General features: G+C 49.4%; 2 protein-coding genes across 2 annotated transcripts; both read left to right on the top strand.

Moving 5' to 3' along the window:
* Positions 1 to 308: 308 nt before the first annotated feature.
* LOC311513475 (olfactory receptor 51G2-like) lies at positions 309 to 1,244 on the top strand (the record flags this gene model as incomplete). The annotated part of the gene is made up of 1 exon (XM_084615346.1): positions 309 to 1,244. The coding sequence occupies one exon, from the start codon at positions 309 to 311 to the stop codon at positions 1,242 to 1,244; it is 936 nt and encodes a 311-aa protein (XP_084471472.1).
* Positions 1,245 to 8,317: 7,073 nt separating this feature from the next.
* LOC311513541 (olfactory receptor 51G2-like) lies at positions 8,318 to 9,253 on the top strand (the record flags this gene model as incomplete). The annotated part of the gene is made up of 1 exon (XM_084615439.1): positions 8,318 to 9,253. The coding sequence occupies one exon, from the start codon at positions 8,318 to 8,320 to the stop codon at positions 9,251 to 9,253; it is 936 nt and encodes a 311-aa protein (XP_084471565.1).
* Between the last annotated feature and the right edge of the window lie 8,179 nt (positions 9,254 to 17,432).

The raw sequence follows: 17,432 nt of genomic DNA, 5'->3' as shown, positions 1-17,432 counted from the left end.
TTCCTGGGAGCAGGTTATCTCATAGCTGCCTATTGCAGGGCTTCTTCCACTTTCCTCTGTATCATCTGGAACTGGTCACTGGATACTGGGCTAGATGAACTGCAGGTCTGATCCACTCTGGCAGTGCCTATCTTCCTATTGGTGCTGCAAATCCAAGGATATTTATTTGCTGATCTTCCTTAAGCTCCTGAAAGTCTCTCAAGTGGCACAGAGAGCAGAAAAATGTCTCATTAAATATCATCTAGTCTCCTGTTCTTTTTTATTTTAGGAAGTAAATCTCAAAACTCTTTGGAATGGCCCAGCCCATTATGTCAGCTGCGAATTACACCGAATTCAACTCTGCAGTGTTCCTTCTCACTGGGATACCTGGGCAGGAAGACGTCCATATCTGGATCTCAATCCTCTTCAGCTTAATGTACGCTATTTCGATAGTAGGAAATTCAGTCATTCTGTTCATTATAAAAACAGATCCAAGCCTCCATGAGCCCATGTATATTTTCCTTTCTATGTTGGCCGTCTCAGACCTTGGCTTATCAATATCCACCATACCAACAATCCTGGGCATATACTTGTTTAACTCTAGGGAGATCAGCCTTAATGCCTGTTTTGCCCAGCTGTTCTTCATCCACTTTCTTGCAAAAATTGAATCTGCTGTACTCTTGTTGATGGCCTTTGACCGCTTTGTTGCCATCTGTAACCCACTGAGATATGCTTCCATCTTAACTCCACCGAGAATAGCCAAGATGGGGTTGGTGTTTGTGGTAAGAGGGCTGGCTGTCGCATTACCATTCCCCTTTCTCCTGAAAAGGTTCCAATACTGTCGAGCCAACGTCCTCTCGCATTCCTACTGCCTACACCAGGATGTCATGAAGTTGGCTTGTTCAGATATCACAGTCAACACCATCTATGGCATGTTTACTACAGTTTTCACATTGGGGTTGGACTCGCTGCTCATCTTCTTCTCTTATGTGATGATCCTCAAAACAGTGCTGAGCATTGCATCCCACACGGAGTGCCTCAGGGCCCTGAACACCTGCTTCTCCCACATCTGCGCCGTCCTGCTCTTCTATATACCAGACATTGGCCTGGCTGTGATACACAGATTTGGGAATAGCTCTTCTCACTTACTTAGGATTCTCCTGGGATACGTCTACCTGCTGGTCCCGCCCCTGATAAACCCAATCGTGTATAGCGTGAAAAGCAGACATCTTCGTGTGAGGATAATCAGGGCCTTTGTCAAATGAAGGGTCAGTTCTTCACCCAGCTCCAGCATGTGTGAAAGAAGAGAGAAAAAACATGAGTGACGGCAATGGCCACCTATTCCATCCTGGTTCCTATTTCCCTGAGGCTCCTCTCTTTGCCTCATCTCTTCCCCCAAGGCCCCACCCCTACTATTCTCCTTTAACTGAGACTTTGCTCCCTCTTCTGGCTGCAAGCCAGAGCTGGGCCATGGTAAGAGCTGCCCAGACAGCCACAGCCACTGTGAGGTGCCCCAGACTCCCCACATTTTACCCCCAAGGATGTAGAAGTCAGGGAAAGTGAACAGTCTGGAGTTCCTCACAGCAGCCAGTGCTCCCGGAGCAGCTCTTACCATGGCCTGACTCAGGCCTGCATGTAAGGCGGAGCATCGGGGAAAGTGGAGAAGCAGGAGGCAGGGCTTAGTGGGAAGAGATGGGATACAGGGTGGGGCTTCAGGGGAAAAAGGGGAGTAGGGGATGTGGCATGTCTGAAACAAATGTCACCCCAGCAAGCAAGATGGTGGGGATGTTCCTGAGCAAAGGAGGAAGATGGGGCCGGAGGATCGGAGAGCCTGTGTTTTGGAGAAGACTAAATTAATGTGACCCCACAAAGGGGGCTCCTCTTTTAAGTATCCCAGGCTGAGAGTAAGCCACTGCAAGAATCTCAGAGGGAAGGTCAGCGTGCCTTCAGGGCCACCTCAGGCCTGAACGAGGCACCCTAAGGTGGCATCTGTGCTCAGCGACTTAGCCAGAGTGTGCTGTGTTCTAAGAAGCTGTTACCAATGGGAGTATGTGTGAAGTTATTGACATGAACTGTGACCGTATTGATCATTGTTGCAACCAAGGTCTTATGGTGGCACCAAATATGGTAAAGCTTGTTGTGTAAGGTGTCTATGGAAAGGTTATGATTTGCTGGGGATGATCATGCTGTCTGTATGCATGTATTGCTGTTGTACTTAAAGTTATATGTATTGGTTCTATGCTGTCTGTATTCCAAACTTGCGCTATACTTCTGGGTGACACCCCAGATAATTTGGCATTAGCAGTACCTAGCCTGCTTGATGGCCAATCATCAGCTGTACAATTGACCCTTTGAAAGAAGACAGGTACACTTTGTGACTCAGCGAGGAAGGCAGGGACATGCCTATGGACAGAACTGGTTTTACCATGCCCTGTGCTGGGAAGCTTGTGTTTGGAATCAGAGACTATAAAAGGCAGCTGCATCTTCTCCATTTTGTCTTCAATCCTGCTCCTTACCCCTGGAGGAACTTTGCTACACTGAAGCTCCTAATAATGGCCTGAATGACCCACCCAAGCTCTGGATGGACTCCAGAGACTTGATTTGAGCCTGCAGTTTATTCCATCACTGCTGCAAGCCTGAACCAAGAACTTTGCCATTGCTGTATGTAATTGATTACTTTGACCAATTTTAGCTCTCATCTATATTTCTCTCTTTTATGAATAAACCGTTAGGTTTTAGATTCTAAAAGATTGGCAACAGCATAATTTGTGGGTAAGATCTGACTTTTATATTGACCTGGGTCTGGGGTTTGGTCCTTTGGGATCAGGAGACCCTTTTTCCTTTCACTGGGGTGTTGGTTTTCATAACCATTCATTTCCATAAGCAGTGATGCTAGCGGTGATACTGGGAAACTGGAGTGTCTGAGGGAATTGCTTAAATGATTTCTGGTTCGCGAGTGGGGTAAAACCGAAGTTCTCTGTGTTTGCCTGGTTTGGTGTGCCTTAGTTGTGAAGGACCCACAGCCTTGGGCTGTGACTGCCCTGCTCCAAGCAATTTGTCCTGAATTGATACTTTCAGAGGTGTCCCGTCAGAGGCCGCATTGCTACAGCATGCCAGCCCAGCCCCCAGGCTGCCCTAAACTCCACTGCGGTAGGGTGAGAACAGGCCAGTGAATCAAACCTCTCCTTACCATCCTCAATCTCCACAGCGCAGAGGGGAGATCTGCTGGTATAGCAGAGAATCCAGCCAGGCCTGTCACCACTCTGGTGACTGGAAGTCTGGTTCTGTGCTCCAGACACTGCTCTGTGACTCAGGACTGCTGGGTTTGCTTCCCTTGCCATGTGTCACCATGGCCAAGCCATTGGCTGTCTCTCAGCCTCTGCACAGGTGGATAAGAGCCCTGCCCTGCCTCACAGCAGTGGCGAGACATTCCAGGTGCTCAGACACTCTGAGACCCTAAGATCAGGGCGGTGTCAGGGTTCCATAGAGCATCACCTCTGACATTTGTTGATAAAAGGCTTCTTACAACAGCCTCCTGTGACAGCTGGCCTCTGGGAAGCCCCATGATTCCAGCACCTTAGTGTCTGCGACACATTTGGGGGTGCTCGGGGCTGAGAGTGAAGGGTCGGTAGTGGATTTCTGAGGGGAGTGATGGAGTGTCACAGGGATACCAGGAGTTTCAGCACAATCACCCGATCGGTATTTGCAACCCGTTGAGGCTCAATGGGTCTAACTGCCAAACAGTGGAGCAAGGGTCACTGGGGCCTCATCTTAGATGTCTGGCTGAGAGAAAGCAGTCTCGGGGCAAAAGTCAGTTTCACACCTCAGCTCTGTAACATGGACAAGGTTGAGCACTGTGGTGACTGGGCCCAGGCTCACACAGGTTTCAGCAAAGGCTGCTTCCACAAGAAAATGGCCAAAAGATGGGAAGATGCTCTCATAGACACAGGGTAACTAAGCTGTGTCCCAAGAGCTCCTTGGCTTTCCAAAAGAACATAAGATGGGCCAGCTCTGTTCCTCTATCTCCAGAGCAAACCCTGTCTAACTCAGTTGGTAGTGAGACGTGAGATGGATGAGTGTAGACGTGTGACAGCTGCCTGTTATTTTAAAACCATTTTCTCTAATGCTTTGTGCTATTTGACAATAAACCGTCTACTTTGAAGGAGGCTGGGATGGACTATTCAGTGCTGGTCACAAAGCCCCCTAAAGGGAAGGGATTGTGCTGTCCAATTGAACCTGCTTGGCGATAATCTTTTAGCATAGATGAGGTGTTGTTTCCAGCTGGAAGAGTGGGAAAATTATGAGACTCCCCCCAAGAGAGGAAAGGACCTGGTTAAGAGGGTAAAGAGACCATATATCCCAGTTTTAGAGCGACAATCCCGATTCTTCTTGGCCAGTATATATCTTTGTTGAGTGCTTATCAGGATTTAGAGGAGCAACTTGTTCGAGTTGCATCCAAGATAACATTCCACTCAATACAATTCTTAACTGGGTCCAAAAAAGAATCATATAAGTTCATGGAGGATAGGTCCATCAATGGCTCTTAGCCAAGAGGGTCAGGGATGCAGCTCCATGCTGTGAGTGTCTCTAAAACTCTGACTGCCAGAGGATAGGAGGAGACAAGGGAGGATGGGTCACTTAATAATTGCCCTGTTCTGTTCCTTCCATCTGAGCCTACTGCACTGGCCACTATCAGAAGACAGGACACTGGGCTAGATGGACATTGGTCTGAATCCATATGGCCATTCTTCTGGTCTTAAATTGTTCCTCTGATAGATGGGCTGGTGCAGAGAAGCCTTTTCCACGGGGATCCCTCTGTTATAGGGCTGTTGTAGCCGCCCAAACAGATGTCCATGTTAGGGGGCTCATACTTCCTGTTTTGGCCAGGGCAATTCCTTTTTTAAGCCCTCTCTCAGCCTCCCTCATCTTTTTATTTCCCCCCCACACCCCAAAAGGAGCCATTTGTCCCGGTTGCTCTTGCTGACTTTATCAATTGGGAGGAGGAAACAGGACTAATTCCCACTTCTGTGAGAAAAGTGGGGAAGTGGGGAATGGAAGAACGTTCTGGGGAGGTGACGGAAGATGCCAGCCCCAAAAAGGGTGAGGCAGAGGAGCGGGGGAGGGTGTTCAGCATTGCAGCCAAAGTGACAGCCTCTTGAGACCTAAGTGGGCCCCTGTAGGGTTCCAGCGACGGTCAACAGTCTCATATGGGGAGAGAAACTGGGGGTCTCCAGTTTTCTCCTTGGGAAATATGGTCACCCTAAGCAGGTGCTCTTCATGGGAGGCCAATGGGGGATGAGTGCTGCCACGTACGGGTGTGGTCCTGTAGCATGAGGGAGCTGGGCTCATGGGTGGAGCTAGAGTTGGGCTGGAAAACAAGAGAGTTCCGTCCCCGCCCCCCCCCCCGAAAAATTTTGACTCAAATGAAATGTTTCCTTTTCACCCATTTTTGCAGGTGAGTTTTCATAAAAAATGGATCGTTGTTCTCTGAAAGCTCAGCTGCCAGGATGCTGCCCAGCTGCAGCTGCCTGGACCCCCAAGAGAAACTGGAGGCTTTTGATCGCCTCTCCCTCATCATGGAAATGAAGGTCGCACTGACCGAGTCTCTGGCTGCACTCTGGGTATGGAAAGGTTGAAACCTCCCGGCCAGTCTGTGGCTGGGGCATTGTGCCCATCAGCTACTCTTACCAGCCCTCCCATCTCTGTGCAGCACCCGCCACCCTGTTCAGCAGATGCTGCGGGCAGTGGCTACTGTGACAGGCCCTGGTAGCACATCTCTGATGAGCCTGTGGTAGCAGGGAGCTGGAGAGGGTCCTAGAGCAGTTGTGGAGGCCCAGAGATTGTGGGTGGGGGGGCCTAGCTACCAGTGGGTCACTGAGCTCTGTGCCAAACTTTGGGGATCCCAGGATCCTGCGTCCCCTTTTTCATTCCTCATGGAGAAGGGAAGGGACCCCTCCCACACCATAATGATCCCAGGAAATATTGTGGAATCCTCCTTCCCTGGCCTGCACCCTGGATTTGTAATGCAGGAAAGGGGGCTACTGGGGGTATGATATAATTATTATTATTCTATTTTATTTTCTTTCAGTAAGATCACAACTATGACAGCATTGTCGTTATGACTCAGCCATCCCCAAGGAAGCCATGTGACTAATCAGAACCATACAAACAGTGATGACAAGCCTGGATTCCAGAAATACAGGCTGTAGCACGGCTTGCGCTGTGGTCTAGTTAGGTAGGATTACCACACATCCTCTGTGATTTGGCTTCCTGCAGTTTGCCGTTGTCTGTCTGGGGTTAAATCTGTTGCACCCAAAGCCAAGCATCTGAGCTTCCCTGGTGGCCAAGTGGCCCCCAGGGGAATGTGCCAGCAGACTTCATAAAGACATCTGCCTCCCCGTCTGTACAGATACTGCCTGCTGCCTGTGCAATCTCTAAGATGACTCCTTCTCCATTTGGGTGAAGACCTCTGGTGTCAGCAGCTCCACGCCGAGTAGGAACTGGGTACGTTGGCAGGTTTCACTATCTTTAAAATGTGAAGTGATGTGTAAAGGCTGGAAGCTGTTTCCATGGGCAGATGTTCTGTGCAGCGGCAGAGGGTTCTCTGCTGGGCTTTTCTGGGTGGCTCAGTGATGGGGCTGGAGAGAGGGCAATGCTAACTCGCTTGGGAACCCCTCCTCTGCATGTGCCCACGCTCCATGGGGCTGCTGAAGCTGCACAAAAATCTCACATTGAATGTGAGCAATCTCCGAGCGTTAAAACCCAATGCCCCACATCAGGATTTCTCAAGGGCTACCATGTCTAGAGGTGCCGTGTGCTCTGGCCCCGATACTGCCAGGCACTGAGAGAGATGAGACCCCATGGAATGTCAGTGACTAGTTCCCAAATCACCTCAGGTTTATTTATTCCTGAAAATTTAATCAGTAAATGCATTTTCAAAGGTTTTATTTTCTTGCTCGACTGTAACCGCAGGAATTCAGAGCTGTGTTACTCTGTGGTCACAGGTCCAGTAGGGCATATTTCTATTTCCTGACTGGCTGAGGTCTCCAGCACTTGTGCCCTTTGGATACCGCTCAAAGTTACTGGCATCTCTGCCGTTTTCTGGTCTCTAAGAGCCAGATGTCAGACCTCAGAATCTGCCCTCTCCTAGGGTGGAATCCTGTGATCCTCCCACCCTCAGAATGCGCCCTGGGCTACAGAACACTGCAGGCCAACTCTGCTTGGCCCCTCAGGTCTGCGTGGGCTCGACACCAATGGTTCTTCCCTTTGGAAGCCTGTGAGTGGTGGTGAGACAAGTGACCAGCCAGCCTTCTTGAACCAAACTACTGTTTAGTCTAACCAGTAGGAATAAAGAGTAACAAGGGCAAAAAAGAGGGTTTTCAACAACAGTACACTTCCTGACCCCAAGTCCTCCCACTCTGACCGGGACTCAGGCAGGCCGAGGGCCTGCAGGCTTCCCCAGCCGTGTCCATGACTGTCCGTCTGAAGAGCTTCACAGTCTTCTGAATCCAGTAATGTGGCTGGAGCCCAGAAATAGGCTCTGCTAGCTTGTAGCTCTGGTGCTGTCTCTCAACCTCAATGAGCTGGTTATTGAGCAATGGCTTTCCTTGAACTATTGCTTCCCTTCCTGCTTGTTTTTCAGCAGCCTGCTATTAAACTCAGAAGAGCCATACTGGTTTCACTGAATGTAGCCATAACATGAATATCCCAATAGTTCCCTCCTGTCACTATGCAGTAAACATCCCAAGAACTGGGTTTAACATACACATTCATTATAGCAGTGCAGCTCCATGCCTGTCACAATGCTGTTCCAGTGTGCTAGATATTTTATGAATAGAGGACATAGGCAGTCTGAGAGACAGAGAGAGCAATGGACTACTTTCCTGTGGGAAATGAAGTTCCATTTCCATGAACACTCATGCATTTGACTTTGAAATCACTTGGAAGGATTGAAAGTCTTGGAAGGATCTTAAACTTTCCAGATTTACACCAGAAAATATATCTAACTTATGGGATTCAGAGGGAAACTTTCCCTAGGAGCAGGTTATCTCCTAGCTGCCTATTGCAAGGTTTCTTCCACCTTCCTCTGAAGCATCTGGAACTGGCTACTGGATCCTAAGCTAGATGGACTTCAGGTCTGATCCAGTTTTGCAGTGCCTATCTTCCTATCAGTGATGTAAATCCAAGACTACGTTTTTGCTGATCTTCCTTGAGCTCCTAAGAGTCTCCAGACTTACATTGAGAGCAGAATGAAGTCTCATTAAATATTGTCAAGTCTCCTGTTCTTTTTTCTTTCAGGAAGGAAAGCTCAAAACTCCTTGGACCTACCCACGACATTATGTCAGCTGTCAATGACACCAAATTCAAGTCTGTTGTGTTCTTTCTCACTGGCATAGCTGGACAGGAATACCTCCATCTCTGGATCTCTATTCCTTTCTGCTTTATATATGTTATCTCAATAGTAGGAAATTCAGTCATTCTGTTCATTATAAAAACAGATCCAAACCTTCATGAGCCCATGTACATTTTCCTTTCCATGTTGGCTGTCACAGATTTTGGCTTATTGATAGCCACCATACCGACGATACTGGGCATATTCTTGTTTAACTCTAGGGAGATCAGCTTCAATGCTTGTTTTGCTCAGCTGTTCTTCATCCACTCACTTGCAAAAATTGAATCCTCCATGCTGTTACTGATGGCCTTTGACCGTTTCATCGCAATCTGTAACCCACTGAGATATGCTTCCATCTTAACTCCACCAAGAATAGCCAAGATGGGGTTGGTGTTTGTGCTAAGAGGGGTGGCTGTAGCATTACCATTCCCCATTCTCCTGAAACGGTTCCGATACTGTCAAGCCAACGTCCTCTCGCATTCCTACTGCCTGCACCAGGATGTCATGAAGTTGGCTTGTTCGGATATCACAGTCAACTACATCTATGGCTTGTTTACTACTCTCTTCACGTTTGGATTGGACTCTTTGCTCATCTTCCTCTCTTACATGATGCTCCTCAAAACAGTGCTGAGCATCGCATCCCACACGGAGTGCCTCAGGGCCCTGAACACCTGCGTCTCCCACCTGTGTGCCGTCCTGCTCTTCTACACACCAAACATCGGCCTGGCTGTGACACACAGATTCGGGAATGGCTCTTCTCACTTGCTTCAGATTCTCCTGGGCTATGTCTACCTGCTGGTCCCACCCCTGATGAATCCAATCGTGTATAGCGTGAAAAGCAAACATCTTCGTGCGAGGATAATCAGGGCGTTTGTCAAGTGAAGAGTGATTTCATCCCCCATCTCCAGCACTGGACACACAGTAGACAAAAAACACAAGTGACAGCCACGGCCACCTGTTCCATCCTGGTTCCTTTTACCCTAAGGCCCCCTCTCTGCCCTTTCTCTTCCCCCAAGGTCCCACCCCTACTACTCCCCTTTACCCGAGACTCTTCCCCATCCCCAGGCTACAGCCCAGAGCCAGGACGTGGTAAGAGCTACCCAGAGAGCCACAACACCTTGAGGAGCCAGAGACTCTCCACATTTTACCCACCCAGGATGTGAAACCCAGGGAAGGTGGACAGTTCAGGGATTGAAACAGCAGCCTGAGTTCTGGTAGCAGCTCTTACCATAGCCCGACTCTGGCCTGGCTGGGAGGCAGAGAGTCAAGGAAAGTGGAGGAGCAGGGGGCAGGATTTAGTGGAAGAGATGGGGCAGGGAGCAAGGCTTCAGAGTAAAAAGGGGAAGAAGAGGCAAGTCTGAACAAACGCTGCTCCCAGCAAGTAGGATGCAGGGGTGTGGGGGTTCCTGAGTAAAGGAGGAAGATGGGGCTGGAGGGTCGGACAGCCTGTGTGTTGGAGAAGATTAAATTAATGTGACCCCACAAAGGGGGCTCCTCTTTTAAGTATCCCAGGTTGAGAGTAAGTCATTGCTTGGACCTTATCTTTGAAAACTCATGGCGATCAGGGGAAGTCCCGGAAGACTGGAAAAAGGCTAATGTAGTGCCAATCTTTAAAAAAGGGAAGAAGGAGGATCCTGGGAACTACAGGCCAGTCAGCCTCACCTCAGTCCCCGGAAAAAAATCATGGAGCATGTCCTCAAGGAATCAATTCTGAAGCACTTAGGGGAGAGGAAAGGGATCAGGAACAGTCAGCATGGATTCATCAAGGGCAAGTCATGCCTGACTAATCTAATTGTCTTCTGTGATGAGATAACTGGTTCTGTGGATGAGGGAAAGCAGTGGACGTGTTATTCCTTGACTTTAGCAAAGCTTTTGACATGGTCTCCCACAGTATTCTTGTCAGCAAGTTAAAAAAATATGGGCTGGATGGATGCACTACAAGGTGGGTAGAAAGTTGGCTAGATTGTCGGGCTCAACGGGTAGTGATCAATGGCTCCATGTCTAGTTGGCAGCCGGTATGAAGTGGAGTGCCCCCAGGGTCGGTTCTCAGGCCGGTTTTCTTCAATATCTTCATTAATGATCTGGAGGATGGTGTGGATTGCACCCTCAGCAAGTTTTCAGATGACACTAAACTGGGAGGAGTGATAGATATGCTGGAGGGTAGGGATAGGATACAGAGGGACCTAGACAAATCGGAGGATTGGGCCAAAAGAAATCTGATGAGGTTCAAAAGCGACAAGTGCAGAGTCCTGCACTTAGGACGCAAGAATCCAGTGCACCGCTACAGACTAGGGATCGAATGGCTCGGCAGCAGTTCTGCAGAGAAGGACCTCGGGGTGACAGTGGATGAGAAGCTGGATATGAGTCAACAGTGTGCCCTTGGTGCCAAGAAGGCCAATGACATTTTGGGGTTTATAAGTAGGGGCATTGCCAGCAGATCAAGGGACATGATCGTTCCCCTCTATTCAACATTGGTGAGGCCTCATCCGGAGTACTGTGTCCAGTTTTGGGCCCCACACTACAAGAAGGATGTGGAAAAATTGGAGAGAGTCCAGTGAAGGGCAACAAAAATGATTAGGGGTCTGGAACACATGAGTTATGAGGAGAGGCTGAGGGAACTGGGATTGTTTAGTCTACGGAAGAGAAGAATGAGGAGGGATTTGGTAGCTGCTTTTAACGAACTGAAAGGAGGATCCAAAGAGGATGGATCTAGACTATTCTCAGTGATAGCAGATGACAGGACAAGGAGTAATGGTCTCAAGTTGCAGTGGGGGAGATTTAGGTTGGATATTAGGAAAAACTTTTTCACTATGAGGGTGGTGAAACACTGGAATGGGTTACCTAGGGAGGTGGTGGAATCCCCTTCCTTAGAAGTTTTTAAGGTCAGGCTTGACAAAGCCCTGGCTGGGATGATTTAGTTGGGGATTGGTCCTGCTCTGGGCAGGGGGTTGGACTAGATGACGTCCAGAGGTCCCTTCCAACTCTGATATTCTATGATCCTATGATTCTTAGAGGGAAGGTCAGTGTGCCTACAGGGCCACCTCAGGCCTGAAGGAGGCAACATAGGGTGGATCCTGTTCACAGGGACTTGGCCAGAGTGTGCTGTGCTCTAGAAAGCTGTTACCTGGGCTGATGTAAGCCCAGCCCTCAGGCTGCTCTAAACTCCAGTGAGGCAGGGGGAGAACAGGTCAGCGAATCAAACCTCTCTAACTGGATCCGTGCCATCCCCGCTCTCTGCCGCCCAGGGGGGAGCTCTGCTGGCGCAGCAGACAATCCAGCCGGGCCTGTCACCATTCAGGAGTCTGGAAGGCTGGTCCTGTGGTCTGGGCATGGCTCTGCAACTCAATGCAAGAGAAGTGGGTTTCATTCCCTTACTGTGGGCAAGCCATTGGCTACCTGAGCCTCTGCTCAGGTGTATAATAGCTCTGCCCTGCCTCACAGCAGTGGCAGGAGGATAAATACATTCAAGGTGCTCAGATACTCTGAGACCCAAAGATCAGGGCGCTGTCAGGGTTCCACAGAGCAACACCTCAGACATTTGTGTATAAAAGGCCTCTTACCACAGCCTCCTGTGACAGCTGTCTTCTGGGAAGCCCCGTAGCTCCAGACCCTTGGTGTCTGTGGCAGATGTGGGGATGCTTGTGGCTGACAGTGAAGGGTAGGTATTGGATCTCTGAGGGGAGCGATGGAGTGTCACAGGGATGCTGGGAGTTCCAGCACAGTCACGGGAACAGTGTTTGCAAGCCATTGAGGCTGAATCGGTTTAACTGCCAAACAATGGAGCAAGCGGCACTGGGACCTCATCTTAGATATCTTGCTGAAAGAAAACAGTCTCAGGGCAAACGTCAGCTCACCCCTTGGCCCTGAAACATGGACATGGCTGAGCATTATGGTGACTGGGCCCAAGCTCACACAGGTTGCACCAAGGGTTGCTTTCACTAGAATGGAGTAAACAGATGGGAAGATGCTCTCAGAGACACAGGGAAAGTAGGATGTGTCCCAAGAGCTCCTTGGTTTTCCTAAAGAATGTAAATGGGCCAGTTCTGTTCCTCTGTCTCCAGAGCAAAGTCTGTCTAACTCATCTTATAGTGAGACGTGAGATAGATGAGTGTAGACGTGTGAGAGCTGCCTGCTATTTTATAACCATTTTCTCCAATGCTTTGTGCTGTTTCCTAATCAACCTACTAGTTTTAAGGAGTGTGGGGGTGAGTCTATAGCTCTGGTCACAAGCATCCCAAATGGAAGAGACTGAGGTGTCCAATCAGATCTGCTTAGTGATAAGCGTTTAGCAGAGATGGGGTATTGTTCCAAGCTCAAAAAATGGGACAATTGTAAGACTCCCCCCAAGACAAGAAAGGACCTGGTTTAGAGGGTACAGAGATGATATATCCTGGTTTTATTGTGGCAGTCCCAATTTTTCTTGGCCAGTGTCTATCCTTGTTGAGTGTCTGTCAGCATTCAGACGAGCAACATGTTCAAGTTGCAGCCAAGGTACAATCCACTCAAGACAAAGATTCATAGCCCTGGTCTACACTACGAGTCTAGGTCAGATTTAGCAGCGTTAGATCAGTTTAGCCCTGCACCCGTCCACACTATGAAGCTGTTTTTTCCAACTTCAAGGGCTCTAAAAACTGGTTTCTGTACTCCTCCCCGACAAATGGATTAGCACTGAAATTGACCTTGCTGGGTCCAATTTGGGGTAGTGAGGACACAATTTGACAGTATTGGCCTCCGGGAGCTATCCCAGAGTGTTCCATTGTGACCAATCTGGACAGAACTCTAAACTCAGATGCACTGGCCAAGTAGACAGGAAAAGCCCCGCAAACTTTTGTATTTCATTTCCTGTTTGGCCAGTGTGGCGAGCTGATCAGCACAGGTGACCATGCAGAGCTCATCAGCACAGGTGACCATGCAGTCCCAGAATCACAAAAGAACTCCAGCATGGAAGAATTGGGAGGTACTGGATCTGATCGCTGTACGGGGAGATGAATCCGTGCTATCAGAACTCCATTCTAAAAGACGAAATGCCAAAATATTTGAAAAATTCTCCAAGGGCATGAAGGACGAGGCTAGAACAGGGACCCGCAGCAGTGCCGTGTAAAACGTAAGGAGCTCAGGCAAGCCTACCAAAGAACCAGAAAGGCAAAGGGCTGCTCTGGGTCAGAGCCCCAGACATGTCGCTTCTATGATGAGCTGCATGCCATTCTAGGGTGTGCCCCTCCAGCTACCCCAGCCCTGTGCGTGGACTCTGTCAATGGACTCTCACACAACAGGGATGCAGATTTTGGGGACGAGGAAGATGATGAGGAGGTTGAAGCACAGCAAGCAGGCGGAGAAACCATTTTCCCCGACAGCCAGGAACTGTTTCTCACCCTGGATCTAGTACTCCGCCAACCCAGCGAAGGCGGGCTCCCGGACCTAGAAGGCAGAGAAGGGACCTCTGGTGAGTGTACATTTGTAAATATAATACATGGTTTAAAAGCAAGCAGGTTTAATGATTAATTTGCCCTGAAGACTTGAGATGCATTCGCGGCCAGTACAGCTACAGGAAAAGTCTGTTAACGGGCATGGGAATGAAGCGGAAATCCTCCAGGGACATCTCAGTGAAGTTCTCCTGGATGTACTCCCAAAGCCTTTGCAAAAGGTTTCTGGGGAGGGCAGCCTTATTCCATCCTCCATGGTAGGACACTTTACCATGGCAGGCCAGCAGTATGTAGTCTGGAATCATTGCATAACAAAGCATGGCAGCGAATGGTCCCAGTGTTTGTTGGCATTCAAGCAACATCCATTCTTTATCTCTCTGTGTTATCCTCAGGAGAATGATATCGTTCATGGTCACCTGGTTGAAATAGGGGAATTTTATTAAGGGGCCATTCAGAGGTGGCCGTTCCTGTTGGGCTGTTTGCCTGTGGCTGAACAGAAATCATCCCTGCAATGCAGGGAGGGATGAAGCGATCATCCCAGAGAATTGTGTGTGTGTGGGGGCCGGAAGGGTGGGGGTTAGTTGGGTTTGTAATGCACATTAACCAGAAAACCGCAGCCCCTCCTTTTAAAGGGCCAGCCCAACAGGTGCTTGGTATGGGAAATCAGGGCAGTGCTGTTTGAAACCATTCCCACATGTTAGGAAGGCTAAAGAAGCCAAAAGACTGTGGCTTTCCATGGCTGCCTGCAAGCCGAATTTTGTTGTCCACCAGCCCTGTGTGTGATCTCTTACAGCAAACCGGCAGGCCCTCAATATAAGAGGCAAAATGTGACCTTGTAAAGAAAGCACACGTGCAATGTAATGTTAACAGCTTGGTTCACCATGAAAGAGTCAACCCATTGTTTTCCCAAATGTCTCTTTTTAAAGACTAATCCCGTTTTCTCCCTCCCACAGCTGAAAATGTTTCATTGCTCCACGTATCATCTCCATCCCAGAGGCTATCAAAGATTAGAAGCTGAAAAAAACTGCACTTGTGATGAAATGTTCTCTGAGCTCATGCAGGCCTCCCACGCTGGAAGAGCCCAGCACAACGCATTGAGGGAGACAATGTCAGAGTCCAGGAAAGCACAAATCAATGCGAGGACAGGAGGGATGAGCGAGAGGACAGAAGGGATGAGCGAGATGAGAGATGGCGTCAGCGTGATGAGAGGAGACAGGATGCAATGCTGAGGCTACTGGAGGATCAAACTGCTATGCTCCGGCATATGGTTGAGGTGCAAGAAAGGCAGCAGGAGCACAGACCACCGCTGCAGCCCCTGTGTAACCAACTGCCCTGCTCCCCAAATTCCATAGCCTCCTCACCCAGACGCTCAAGAACGTGGTGGGGGGACACCCGGGCACACAACCACTCCACCCCAGAGGACTGCCCAAGTGAAGGAAAGCTGGCATTCAATAAGTTTTGAAGAGCAGTGTGGCCTTGTCCTTCCATCCTCCCCTAGCGACAGATTTGGCCTCCTGCCGTTTGCCATTGCCATGACGGGAGTTAAAGCTGGTGTACAGTAAGTCAAGCAGCTGAGGCTCCCTGTTGGCGAAGAGGCCCCCAAGGGAATGTGCCGGCAGGCTTAATAAAGGGAGCTGCCTCCCGATCTGAACAGATACTGCCTGCAGCCTGTGCAGCCTTGCCGATGACTCCTTGTCGTTTAGGGTGAAGACCTCTAGGGTCAGCGGCTCCTCTTCTAGCAGGAACTGGGTACGCTGGCAGGTTTTACTCTGTTTAAAATGCGAAGTGAAGGGGAAAGGCTGGAAGCTGTTTCCATTGGCAGGTGTTCTGTGCAGCGGCAGAGGACTCAGTGGGGCTGTCGGGGTCACTCAGTGATGGGGCTGGAGGACAGGCAATGCTAGGTAGCTTGGGAAGCCCTTCCCTAATCTGCGCATGCTGGGTGGTGGGTTGTCTAAGCTACACAGAAATCTGACATTCAAAGTGAGCTCGGACTGTTAAAATCCTGATGATCCAAGTCCGGATTTTCCAAGGGGTCATGTTTCTAGAGGTGCCATGTGCTCTGGGCTATAACGGGGTTCAAAAAAGTACTCGATAAGTTCATGGAGGACAGGTCCATCAATGGCTATTAGCAGGTTGGGCAGGGATGGTGTCCCTGGTCTCTGTTTGCCAGAATCTGGGAATGAGTGACAGAGGATGGATCACTTGGTGATTCCCTGTTCTGGTCATTCCCTCTGCGGCACCTGGCATTGGCCACTGTCAGAAGACGGGACACTGGGCTAGATGGACCTGTGGTCTGACCCAGTATGGCCGTTCTTGTTTTTATTTTCTTATGGGCCCAATCCTGCCGGTGGCTGAGCGAGATGAGACCCCATGGAATATCAGTGACTAGTTCACAAATCGCCTCAGGTATATTTGCTGCTGGAAATTTATTCAGCAAAAGCATTTTCAAAGGTTTTATTCTCTGGCTCGATTATGAACGCAGGAATTGAGAGCTGCGTTGTTCTATAGTAAGAGGTCTGATAGGGCATATTTCTTTTTCCTGACTGGCTCTGGGCTCCAACGTTTCTGCCCTGTAGATACCCCTCAGAGCTGCAGGGATACTGGCATCTCCACCCCCTCTCTGGCCTCTGAGTGCCAGACATCAGACCTTGTAGTTTTCCCTCTCCTGGGCTGGAATCCCACGATCCTCCCACTCTCAGGCTGGGCTCTGGGCTACCACACTCTGCGGGTCCACTGGGCTGGCCCTGCAGGTCTGAGTGTGTTCGGCACCTGTGGCTCTTCCCTCTAGGAGTCTATGATGAGTGCTGAGAGGAGTGACCAGCCAGCCTTCTTGCCCTCAAATACTGTTTGATCTGAAGAGAAGGAAGAAAGTGTAACATGGGAGAATAAGAGGTTTTTTTCAAACGACAGTCTGTACATGTCTCTGAGTCCAAGCCCTCCCACTCTGTTGGGGACCCAGGCAGGCTGAGAGCCTTTAGACTTCCCCAGCCGTGTCTGTGCCTGTCAGCTTGAAGAGCTTCTGAGCAACAGCTGTCCCACCTCTGGACAGACTCCCAGTGCTGGGAAAACAAGCTGTGTAACGTGGCTGTAGCCTGGAAATAGGCTCTTCCCAGCTTGTAGCTCCCATGTTGTCTCTCAACCTTCCTGAAGTGCTCACTGAGTGATGGCTTTTCTTGAGCTGTTGCTTCTCTTCCTGCTTCTTTTTTAGCAGCCTGCTGCTAAACTAAGATGAGCCAGATGAGTTTCTCCTAATATAGGTGGAGCACAAACATCCCAATACTTAACCCAATACAGCTCTACAGCAAACATCCCGAGAACTGGGTTTAACCCACACATTCATTATGGCAGCACAGTGCCGTTCCCAATGCACCACATTTTATGAATACAGGACACTTGTACTTAACCCAATAAAGCTCTACAGCAAACATCCCCAGAACTGGGTTTAACCCACACATTCATTATGGCAGCTCAGCTCCATAGATGTCACAGTGCCGTTCCCAGTACTCTGCATTTTATGAATACAGGACACAGGCAGCCAGTGAGCAATAGGCTACTTTTCTGTGGGAAATGAGGTTCCATTTCCCTGAATACTCATGCAATTGACTTTGAAATCCATGTCCGGCAAGCTCTCATCATGG

Source organism: Lepidochelys olivacea (assembly GCF_965140295.1).
Source record: "Lepidochelys olivacea isolate rLepOli2 genome assembly, chromosome: 1".
NCBI lineage: Eukaryota > Metazoa > Chordata > Testudines > Cheloniidae > Lepidochelys > Lepidochelys olivacea.
Note: the sequence above shows the minus strand (reverse complement) of the source record. Positions and strands in the feature narration are given on the sequence as shown.